The 12,315-nt window shown below is 45.5% G+C and overlaps 1 protein-coding gene across 7 annotated transcripts in view; it reads left to right on the top strand.

The window, feature by feature from the left end:
- Positions 1 to 12,315, top strand: part of LOC125467654 (disintegrin and metalloproteinase domain-containing protein 12-like) — a 243,940-nt gene that overhangs the window by 122,285 nt on the left and 109,340 nt on the right. For 6 of the 7 annotated variants that reach the window (XM_059650847.1, XM_059650849.1, XM_059650844.1 and 3 more), the window contains 4 exons: positions 1,016 to 1,158; positions 4,484 to 4,661; positions 7,858 to 7,950; positions 9,304 to 9,499. In XM_059650847.1, the coding sequence (XP_059506830.1) occupies positions 1,016 to 1,158; positions 4,484 to 4,661; positions 7,858 to 7,950; positions 9,304 to 9,499 (610 nt within the window). The remainder of the gene's footprint in view (positions 1 to 1,015; positions 1,159 to 4,483; positions 4,662 to 7,857; positions 7,951 to 9,303; positions 9,500 to 12,315) is intronic. The other variant, XM_059650852.1, reaches the window with a different exon arrangement.

Here is a 12,315-nt window from a genome sequence, read left to right as displayed (position 1 = left end):
TATCTGGGTCTCCGGATTAACAGTCCAGCAATAATGCTATTGGGCCATCGCCTCCCCTGTTCCCTGTTGTCAGTACGTGAATGATCAGAGGATTAGATAGGGTGGACAGTGAGATTCTTTTTCCGAGGATGTCGACTTCAGCTTGTACAAGGGGGCATAGCTACAAATTGAGGGGTGATAGATTTAAGACAGATGTCAGAGGCAGTTTCTTTACTCAGAGAGTGATAAGGGTGTGGAATGCCCTGCCTGCCAATGTAGTTAACTCAGCCACATTAGGGGCATTTAAAGAGTTCTTGGACAAGCATGTGGATGATGATGGGATAGTGTAGGGGGAGGGACTTAGATTAGTTCACAGGTTGGCACAACATCGAGGGCCAAAGGGTCTGTTCTGCGCTGTATTTTTCTACGTTCTATGAGTGTAACTCTAAGTCTGGCTAAATCACTGTTTCAGTGTGAGTGCGTGACTGTGTCACTGTGTTAATGTGTATGTGTAAATATGAGTGTAACTTTTTGTATATGTAAGTGTGTTGAGGAGTATGAAAGTTGAGAGTATGAGTACTATTTTGTAACTTGAACTTCTGTATTGCATTTCTGTGACCATGTGTGTCTCAATGTAAGAGTGAGACAGTGCTGTGCTTGGCCAAAATCCCTTCTCTTCACTCAGAAATAGTAAAAACTGTTGATGCTGGAGCCTGAGATAACAGTGTGGAACAGAAAAGTTTGAAGTTTTGGTTCAAGAAGAAGGGTCTCAACCCGAAATGTCTGCTTTCTTGCACCTCTGATGCTGCCTGGCCTGTTATGTCCCTCCAGCTCCACACTGTGTTATCCCATCTTTTCACCACTGCTTGCTGCTTCAGTTGGCATCACATTGTTGGTGAGAGTATGTGCGAGGGGATGTACACTAGTGAGCTGGCTTTGTCAGGGTTCACCAGCCCATGCAATGGTTCATTCTTGGTGTTGGGGGCTGAGCTTGGAATATGATCACAGAAAATTCCTTCTGTACCTTTCCTTTCAGGACAGAGGGTCAAGTTTCTTGGCTCTCGCTGCGACACTCGCCCATGAAATTGGACACAATCTGGGAATGTCACATGACACAGAAGATCGACACTGTAACTGCCCAGATGTGGATGGTGGCTGCATCATGGAAGAAGCTCTAGGGTGAGGAACAGCATGCTGTGGTTGATGTTGCAACAACTCTCCCTCTGCTCCCCCTTCTCTCTCTTTCTCTCTCAGTCCTAAATCTGTCCCCCAAGTTTTGAGGCTATGAGCTCTTGCTCTAGTTTATTCCCTTGCTCCCTCCCTCCCACTCTCTCTCCCTCCCTTTCTTTTTCCCTCCTTCCCTCTCTCTCTTCCTCATCTCCTCTCCCACACTGTGTTTTATAACACCAAGCACCAACCTCTCTGTCATTAACACAGGGCTGAGGGAAGAGTGAAAATACAATCTTAATTTGCAGACATTCCTTAAAACAAGTTTAAATTGTTTTTAATTGAATTTTAGCAAAAATTCTACTGAAGAACAACACATCCAAGCAGGAGTAGCTCAGAAAGCAGACAGTGCAATTCAAACAGTTCAGTTCACCGTCCACTCCTTTAGTCCCAAAATCCCTTTGTCTGATCATTGAGATGGATATTCACAACAGCAAAACCTTCACCTCACTTCAGAGTCTCACAGAAGTGAGTGACATTGCTCTCACTGCTTCTCTCCTGAGAGCTTGTCCTATTCTCCTGGCACTTGGAAAGAAGATTAAACCTGCTCCTGGTTCATTACTCATTTGAAATCTTGCTAAGAGGTCTCATCCCATTCTGCTGGACAGCAGGATATCCACACCTAGTCTTGAACTGGTCAGCAGAGCCACTCCTCTAGCTAGGCCAGTTTACTGAGTCTCTGATAACAGCTCACTGGGAACAATTGTTTTTAGACTATAACTGTGAGGATGGAAAAGCACAGCAGGTCAGACAGCATCTGAGAAGCAGAAAGTCAATGTTTCAGGCCGAAACCTTTTGTCACGACTGTTGAAGGGGAGGGGAACCTAGAAATAAATAAACAGATGTGAGTGGGGCTGCGGGAAGGATAAGAGAGATGGGGATTGATAGATGCAGGTAAGGAGCTATTGTGATTCGTACATGGGAAGGGTGAGCAGATAGGTGAGTAAGAAGATGGACAGGTTAGATCAGGTCAGGAGTGGGGAGAGCTGGACAAAGGATAAGGCTGGGGGTGGAGGGATTTTGAAGCTGGTGAAGTCAATACTAACACATTGGGCTATATGCTTCCAAGGTGAAATATCAGGTGGTGTTCCTCCAGTTTATGTTTGGCCTCACTCTGACAATGGAGGAGGCCAAGGATGGACAGGGGGAGGGGAATTTAAAATAGATGGCAACGGAAGGTCGGTTCGTTGATGTGGGCAGAGTACAGGAGCTTTGCGGTCCCTGACTCTGCACTTGGTCTCCCCAGTAGAGACGAGACCAAATCAGGAGCAACGGATGCAGTAGAGAAGATTGGATTAAGTGCAGGTGAATCTCTGCCGGAACTGGAAGGATTGTTTAAGGCCTTCAGTGGAGGTGAGAGGGAGCGTATGAGGGCAGGTTTTGCACCCCTTGTGGTTGTAAGGAAAGGTACTGGGTGTGGTGGAGAATTGGTGGGGGGTGTAGAGTTGACGAGGAAGACACCAAATGAATGGTCCCTGTGGAAAGTGGTCAGGGGTGAGAAGGGAAACATCTTTTTGGTGGTGGGATCTGATTTCAGGTGACAGAAATTCAGTCCTAAATCTGTCCCCCAAGTTTTGAGGCTATGAGCTCTTGCTCTAGTTTCCATAAGACCATAAGACATAGGAGTGGAAGTAAGGCTATTCGGCCCATCAAGCCCACTCCACCATTTAAATCATGGCTGATGGGTGTTTCAACTCCACTTCCCTGCACTCCCACCATAGCCCTTGATTCCTTCTGAGATCAAGAATTTGTCGATTTCTCCCTTGAAGGCATCCAACATTCCGGCCTCCCTAAGACCATAAGACATAGGAGTGGAAACAACCTCCCGGCTTCTATCTTATCTTATCCCTTCATAATTTTAGAGAGATAGTAGGAACAGCAGATGCTGGAGAATCTGAGATAACAAGGTGTAGAGCTGGATGAACTCAGCAGGCCAAGCAGCATCAGAGGAGCAGGAAAGCTGACGTTTCGGGTCAAGACCCTTCTTCAGAAATTTTGTTTTCGTAAAATCTCCCCTTGTTCTTCTAAATTGCAAGCCCAGTCTACGCAGCCTCCCCTTGTAAACCAAATCTACTAACTCCAAAATCAACCTAGTGAACCTCCTCAATACCCTCTCCAGTGCCACCACATTCCTTCTCAAGTAAGGAGACCAAAACTGCACATAGTACTCCAGGAGTGGCCTCACCAGCACTTTATGCAGCCGCAACATAACTGCCCTGCTTTTAAACTCAAACCCTCTAGCAATGAAGGACAATATTTCATTTGCCTTCTTAATTACCTCTACCCTCAAACTAACTTTTTGTCACTTATGCACAAGTATACCCAGGTCCCTTTGCATTTGTTGGACAGAAGAGAAGAGAATGCTAATTGTTGTCAAGTAGCTCTGGATGGACTTTGGAAGAGAGTGCAATGTGGAATGTGTCTGCTAATGACCTACAGTTAAATTAAATATTAAACCAGGCACACTGACTCTGGTTGGTCAAGGCATTGTCATGAGAAATGAACTGGTGAATGGCTGTCGCCTGTTTTGAGTTGCTGGGCAGTATGAAATCTGGTGGAGTGCCCAATCACAGTGGGGGAAGAGGGTTGCAGCCAGTCAGCCAGCCACATACAGGCTCAGGATTTCCATATCTGAGCATAGATAGAGCAATTAAGATGATTTCCCTTGGAGAGGAGAAAGCTGAGTGATGATCTGATTGTTTCAGAGATAATAGGAACTTCAGATACTGGAGAATCTGAGATAACATGGGTAACGGAAATGCATTTCTGAAGAAGGGTCTAGGCCCGAAACATCAGCCTTCCTGCTCCTCTGGTGCTGCTTGGCCTGCTTTGTTCATCCAGCTCCACACTTTGTTATATCTGATGATCTGATTGACATTTTCAAAATCAGAAGCATGCTGGGCAAAGTAGACACTGAGTGACTGTGTTCCCAGCCTGTGGCAGCACTGCGCATGAGTGCAGCAGAATTAAAATAATTAGTTAGGAAGGCAGAAAAAAAACAATCTGTGCAAATGCATTTTTGTGCTTCCAATAGCTAGGGTCTGGAATGTACTCTGAGAGTGTGAACGAGGCAGGTTCGCTGAACGTGTTGAAATGGAATAACCTGGTTCTTTGAAATGAAATGTGTTGTGTCAAAAAGGCTGGGGTGAATTGTGCAGAGCAGACACAGTGGACCAAATGGCCTTTTTCTGCACTTGTACACTTCTGTGGTTGTATGCACCTTTCCATACACACTTTAAGCTTTGACCTTCTTCCTCTTTCCTGGTGTTTTGCTCAGATTGAAATTGCCGAAAGCCTTTAGCAGCTGCAGCCGTGCTGATTTAGTGAGGGCTCTCCTCCAGGGTGTTGGACCCTGTCTCTTCAACCTCCCAGATCCTGAGCAGCTGGTGGCGGGACCGAGGTGTGGAAACCTGTACATGGACAAAGGCGAGGAGTGTGACTGTGGCCCCCCCAAGGTAAGTGTTTTATTGTGTGGGGCAGAGTGTGGCTGTCCAGGGCAAAGGAGGGGATCACTGGCAGGGCGCAGGGGATTGTTGGGGGCTGTGAAGTAGGGCAGAGATGGGGGTAGGTAGTGGAAGTGGAGCTGGAATACCTCTGAATCTGAAAGCTGTTATTCCCCTCGCTATCATACAGACTGTGTGTTTGTGTGTCCGATTGGCTGTCCATTACATTGTCAATATTAATTTTGATTGTTTAATGTGACGTTCATTCGATCAACTGTTTCTTAGTTTGTGACAGTAATGAATAATCATGTAGACTCCAGTATTAATGTAAAACTGGGAGAGAAGCTACACACTTGGAGGAACAGTGAGCCTGTAAGATTTACCGATTTAAACTTGACGGACTGTCAAATCCTTCTGTTGTGTGTTTGTTCCTTGAATTTACAAAGTGGCTGTCAAGAATGGAACATAATGAAGATGTCTAAAGAGCAACGATTGCACCGAGATTTCATGTTTCTCTGGATTCCTGCTAGGGACCATGAGGAGCAGGTACTATACCTTTGAGGAAGCGAATTTCAGTTCAGCTTTTTGAAGAAGTAACAAAGAAGATTGATAAAGACAGAGAGGTAGATGTTCAACAAGGTTTCACATGGTAGACTGGTTAGCAAGGTTAAACCATGTGGAATCCAGAGAGAGCTAGCTATTGGAATCTGAAATTAGTTAGAAGGTAAGAGATAAAGGATGGCGGTGGAGGGCAGCTTATCAGCGCCGGGGTATGCTGCTTTTTGTCATTTATATGAATGATTTGAATTTGAATCAGGGAGGTGTCATTCTTTTTTTTCAAGATCGTTTTTCCAGGGTAGGGGGAGTCCACAACTACAGGGCCTTGGTTTAAGGTGAGAGGGGAAAAATTAAAAGGGGACCTAAGGGACAACTTTTTCATGCAGAGGTTGGGGCATATGTGGAAAGAGTTTCCAAAGGAACTGGTGCAGGCTGGTACAATTACAAGGCATCTAGATGGGTATATGAATTGGAAGGATTTAGAGGGAGAGATAACTGCAGGTGCTGGTGAATCTGAGATAACAAGGTGTAGAGCTGGATGAACACAGCAGGCCAAGCAGCGTCAGAGGAGCAGAAAGACCCGAAACATCAGCCTTTCTGCTCCTCTGATGCTGCTTGGCCTGCTGTGTTCATCCAGCTCCACACCTTGTTATCTCAGGGTTTAGAGGGATATGGGCCAAATGCTGGCAAATGGGACCAGATGAATTCAGGACATCTGGTTGGCATGGACGAGTTGGACCAAAGGATCTGCTTTCATGCTGTACAGCTGTGACTTTAAACTGAGGTACCCTCTTTGGTGTTGTGTGGCACTATCACCATGCTAAATGTGACAGACTTCACACAGATCTAGCAATTCAAGACTGGGCATTGTGGGGCGCTGTGGTGCATCAAGAGCAGCAGAATTGTACTCCAGCACAATCTGTAATCTGATGGCCCGGCATATCCCCACTCAACCATTACCATTGAGCCAGGGTATCAACCCTGGTTCAACAGAGAGTGGAGAAGGACATGCCAGAAGCAGCACCAGGCATACTGAAGATAAGGTATCAAACTGGTGAAGCCAGAAAATAGGACTATTTACTCACCAAACAGCGAAAGCAGCAAATGATAAACGGAGCTAAGCGATCCTACAACCAATGGATGAGATTGTAGCTCTACAGTCCTGCCACATCCAGTGTGAATGGCGGTGGACAATTAAACAACTCACTGGAGGAAGAGGCTCGATAAATAACCCCATCCTCAATGATGGAAGAGGCCAGCACTTCAGTGCAAAAGATAAGGCTGAAGCTTTCGCAGCAATCTTCAGCCAGAAGTGCTGAGTGATTGATCAGCCCTGGCCTGCTGCACTACTGCAATCTGTTCAGAATTCCCCCTCAACCCTGACAGCTTCTGTCAATACTGAGATCCCACTGGGCGAACCTTGTGTTAAAACCTGCATGGTTCCTATGCATCTGTGTCGAAAGCACCGTTCAATTCAGTGTTAGCTGTTTGTCAAAGAGGCTACATTTCCAGCTGGTACATTCCCATACAATCTCCAGCTACCAACTGGTCAACTCTGAGAATGCTTTTGCCACTGTGCCATCATCACTGCTGCCTGCTTCCTTAGTGCCCATCACCAGCTGCCATATCACCCAGTTGCATTGGTTCTCTGGCCAGGAGTTAGCCCAAAGGTGAGGTGGAGATAAGCCTGCTCAAGAGTCGCAGCATCAGGAAAGGCTCAGTGATAGTAGCTGCTGACTAGTTTCACTGATCTGATTTGGCGCAGTCCTTATGATCTCTGGGCGTGGGATCTGTGCATGACCCTGCAGATCCTAAACATGGCCTGCTCCCAGTTTGTAGGACATTGCCTTTCCTGGCAACACGTATAAAGTCAACTATTCAAATGTGTTGAACATCCTTACTTAAATAAGGAGACCAACACTGTACGTAGTATTCAGGGAGACGTCTGATCAATGTCTTATATGATTGAGGCGTAACATCCTCATTTTTATATTCAATTACTCTCATTGTAAAGTGTGGTGTGGTGTACCCTTAGCTCTTTTAATTAGGTGCTGTATTTGTAACAAACCTATCTTAGAACAACTAAATCTGTCTGTTCCTCAGACATCTGTACTTGTTCTCCAGTTAATAGTCTGCTTTTATTCTTCTTACCAAAGTGTATGATTCATATTTTCTCACATTAAACTTCATCTGATTACTACCACTCACTGAGCATGTCTAGATCCAACAAGAACTTCCTGATGACTTATTCACAGTACTTCCCCATCTATTTGATGTTCTCTGTGAATTTAGCTACAATGCCTTCTCCCCTTCACCTACATCATGTTATACATTGTAAAAGGCTGACTCCTCAGCATAGACTCCAGGCAGAATTCTACTCATCCCTTGCTGCCAATCAGACCTGATTATCCTAACTCTCTGTTTTCTGTTAGCCAGACAGTCTTCTATCCATGCAGATATAGTATCCCCTAAACTATGAGCTTTTATATCTCACAGTCGCCTTTGAAATGGCACATCCTGATTTTATATTTCCAACCATCAATGTCTGATGTTTTTTGCTTCTGCAATTGAGACAGTGAAAGTGCTGCTACCTTGTGGAAGTGATTTCTCAGTGACTGGTATTCCCTCTCTGTCTGTGTTTTACCCTCAGGAATGTACCGACCCCTGCTGTGAGCCATCGACGTGTAAACTCAAACCCAGGGCACAGTGCCCATCCACTGGTGCCTGTTGCAAAGACTGCCAAGTAAGATCTCACTGCGCCGTGACCCATGGTTCTACAAGAGGGGTCTCGGAGATGGGATATGGAGTAATAGTGGAATTGATCTTATCAGGTTAATACAGCGGCAGGTAACCAATCAGAATTGTTATGACTGTCTTTGACATCAAGGCAGCATTCATAGAACATAGAACATTACAGCACAGTACAGGCCCTTCGGCTCTCGATGTTGTGCTGATCTGTCATACCGATCTGAAGCCCATCTAACCTACACTATTCCATGTACGTCCATATGTTCATCCAATGATAACTTAAATATACTTAAAGTTGGCGGATCTACGACCGTTGCAGGCAAAGCGTTCCATTCCCTTACTACTCTCTGAGTAAAGAAGCTACCTCTGACATCTGTCCTATATCTTTCACCCCTCAATTTAAAGCTACGACCCCTCATGCTCCCCATCACCATCCTAGGAAAAAGGCTCTCCCTATCCACCCTATCTAACCCTCTGATTATTTTATATGTTCAATTAAGTCACCTCTCAACCTTCTTCTCTCTAACGAAAACAGCCTCAAGTCCCTCAGCCTTTCCTCGTAAGACCTTCCCTCCATACCAGGCAACATCCTAGTAAAACTCCTCTGCACCCTTTCCAAAGCTTCCACATCCTTCCTATAATGTGGTGACCAGAACTGTACGCAATACTCCAAGTGCGGCCGCACCAGAGTTTTGTACAGCTGCAGCATAACCTCATGGTTCCGGAACTCGATCCCTCTCTTAATTGAAGCTAAAACCGAGTATTGCATGGAATCGGGGTGGGGGGGGAATTTTCTGCTGTTTGCAGTCATACTTAACACAGTAAGATGGTTATGGTTGTTGGAAGCCAGTCATCTCTCACCAGAACATCTCTGCAGGAGTTCCTCAGGGTACTGTCCTTGGCCCAACCATCTGCAGCTGCTCTTTAATGTCCTTCCCTCCATCATAAGGTCAGAAGTGGGGATGTTCAGCTCCGTTCGTTCCTCCTCAGTCTCTAAAACAGTCCTTGTTCAAATGCAACAAGATCAGGACAATATCCAGGCTTGGGCTGACAAGTGGCAAGTAACATTTGTGCCACACAAATGCCCAGGCTACGACCATCACCAAAAGAAGACAATCTAGCTACCAATCCTTGACATTCAATGGTGTTACCGTCACTGAATTCGCCACTGTCACCACCCTAGAAGTTATCATTGACCAGAAACTCAGTGGACTCACCACATAAACACAGTGACTATAAGAGCAGGTCAGAGGCTAGAAATACTGTGGTGAGTGACTCACCCCCTGACTCCCCACAAGTACGCACAGTTAAAATGTCATCACAGTTCATTGCAGGCTTTGTTCTGTAGTTCCTTCCAGGAGGGACAATGTGCCGAGCGCCAATGGGAGAATGTGACCTGCCAGAGTTCTGTACAGGAAATTTCTCTAATTGCCCTGAAAATGTGTATCTGCAAGATGGGCACACGTGCAGTAATGGGACTTTATACTGCAGCAATGGTATCTGCCAGTCTGCGGATGAACAGTGCCAGGAGATCTGGGGTCCCGGTGAGTACACAGCACCAGAGCCTGCCTTATTCTTACAGCACCACTTGACAGCAAGCAGAGAGAGAAAAACCACGGAAATGGATTGTTAGAGTGTTAATTTACAGCGTGTAAATTTGATGCAAGTAAAAGGTGTCCTGCGGGGGAAGGAAATGTTTGTGATCACTCCTCATCAGACAGAGTAGAATCTGGAGAGAGAAAGAAAATAGGTCCATGAAAGGTGACAAGATGAAATGTTAACTCGGCTCCTCTCTGCGCACTGTCATTGCCAGACATGCTGAGTTTCTCCAGAATTCTCTGTATTTGTTTCAGACTGCTAGGATCCACAATAATTTTTGTGGGCTTACTGCTGTTTATATTTGTAACTTCCAGCAGCCGATGAATATTTATTTGAAGTTGTTATTTGACATTGTCAAGTGTACGGGAATGAGAGCAGGAGAGGTAGTGGTGTATTCGAAATGTCACTGGGCAAGGAACGGGTGAGATGATGGGTGTAGTTCCAGCAACACTCAAGAAGCTTGACTCAAAGCAGTATGCTTGATTGGCAATATGTCTACAAGCATCCACTCCCTCTACCACCGACATTCAGTAGCAGCTGTGTGTTGTATCCTGGGATAGTTTGTCCTTATTTGTCCAAATGTCAATCAGCACCTGGAAGAGAATCATAGGAGGAAAAGGAAGAGGAGAGAAAGAGAAAAATGACACTGTGGAGCTGGAAGATCACAGGAGGCCAGGCAGCATCAGAGGAGCAGGAAAGTTGACGTTTTGGGTCGGGACCCTTCTTCAGAAATGTGGGAGGGGGAAGGGAGCTCTGAAGTAAACGGACAGAGGATGGGTGGGGCTGGGGAAGATAGGTGGGATAGCGATAGGTGAGTGCAGGTAGGCAGTGGTGGGGATTGGTTGATGAGGTGGGAGGAGCAGATAGGTGTGAGAGAAGACGGACAGGTTGTGTCAGGTCAAGGAGGAGGGGATGAGAGAGAAGTTTGGTCATGGGATGAGGCTGGGAATGGGGACATTTTGAAACCAGTAAAATCCACATTTAGGCGATTGGGCTGTCGTCTCCCAAGGCGGAATATGAGGTGCTGCCCCTCCAGGTGGCATCATTGTGACAGTGGAGGAGGCCCAGGTTGGACATGACGTCCAGGGAGTTGGAGGGGGAGTTGAAGTGGCTCACGACTGGAACGTGTTGACATTTGTCATGAACAGAACGCAGGTGCTCTACAAAGCGGTCTCCGAGCCTCCACTAGGTCTCACTGATGTAGAGGAGGCCATACCGGGAGCACGGATGCAGTAAGCCACCTTAGTGGCTGTACAGGTGAACACCTGTCTGAAGTAGTTTAATAATTATCAATTGTCTATTGTCATTCTAATCCAGTGTCAGTTTCCCGCCATTTCCCCCGTATCCCTGCACAAATTATTATCCGAAAAACTGTCCGGTGCCCCTTTAAATGCCATTCAAGTCTTTTATGAATGCTTTTCTTCCTTGTGTCACCTTTTGCTTCCTTTGCAGATCACTTTAAATCTATGTACTCTCATTCTTGTTTCTCTTACAAGCAGAAACAGCTTTTCCGTCCCTACTGTATCCAGCTAGCACCTGGTTTTGAAAGCTTCAATCAGATCTCCTCTCTGCCTTCTCTCCTGGGAGAACACCCCCACATCTTCAATCTATTCCCTCATTCTTAGAGAATTACCTTGGCAAATGAACCAGTGAATGATTGTCACTTATTTTGTGAATTGAAACAGGTATTCTTTCTGTTTGTAAAGCACAAGGCCCAGTAGTAAATTACATAGCTTCTAGTACTTACACGTGTGCGACACTTTGAATCAAACTAGCATTCCTAAATTTGTTCTCAGTGTAATTTATTGCAAGTTATGGATTAGCCAGCAGCTATAATCCAATTTCTGATTCACATTTGATGTTGGACATTGTGTTGCAAGTTTTACAAGTGTGGGTTGATTGAGTATGTTAGGTACTTTCCTTGCTGTGAACTGCCAAAGGGAGTTGTCATTTTGTATGATTTGTCCAGGACTGGTTCTCTTGACCCAGCATGGCAGTCTTCTTCGGCTGAGGCTTCTAGCCCAGTATTCTAGTGGCTCGGCATTGTGGTCTCATCCTGGAATGGTGGTCTCATCTCGGATATGTCCTCCACATATTCCATTGCCCTTTAATTGTCTTTCCCTGAACCCGGGAGACATTAACTAACTGATAAACGTTGTCTTAATTTTTCTTTTTTTAGTACTATGTAACTTCTGTCATTAGTGTAGGTGTGTTGTGAGGCAAATTATAAAACTTTTCTCTATATTTTTCATGAAAAAGTACATGACAATGAATTTCTATTCTTCTTTCTAAAAGATGCACTGCAGAAATTCACCAAAGATCTTTAGACAGCACCTTCCAAACCCACTACCACTTCCATCTAGAAGGACAAAGGCAGCAGGTGCATGCGAACACCATCACCTCCAAGTGCCTCTTCAAGTGACTCAGCATCCTGATTTGGAAATATATCGCTGTTCCTTCACTGTCACTGGGTCAAAGTCCTGGAATTCCCTCGCTAAGGGCATTGTGGGTCAACCCACAGCAGGTGGACTGTAGCAGTTCAAGAAGGCAGCTCACCCCAACCTTCTCAAGTGACAACTAGAAATGGATTGTAAATGAAGATTCAATAGTTAGGGGATCAGGCAGACATTTGTAAGGTTGCAGATATGATTCTAGGATGGTGTGTTGGAGGTAGCTTCCAGGATGTCACAGAATGGATTTTGTGCAGGGCCATACCAGTGCTCTGACTGGAGGATAGAGTTAAACTACAAAAGGACATGCT

Source organism: Stegostoma tigrinum, chromosome 1 (assembly GCF_030684315.1).
Source record: "Stegostoma tigrinum isolate sSteTig4 chromosome 1, sSteTig4.hap1, whole genome shotgun sequence".
In the NCBI taxonomy this organism is placed as follows: Eukaryota; Metazoa; Chordata; class Chondrichthyes; order Orectolobiformes; family Stegostomatidae; genus Stegostoma; species Stegostoma tigrinum.
The sequence above is the reverse complement of the archived record's forward strand: the minus strand, read 5'-3'. Positions and strand labels throughout refer to the sequence as shown.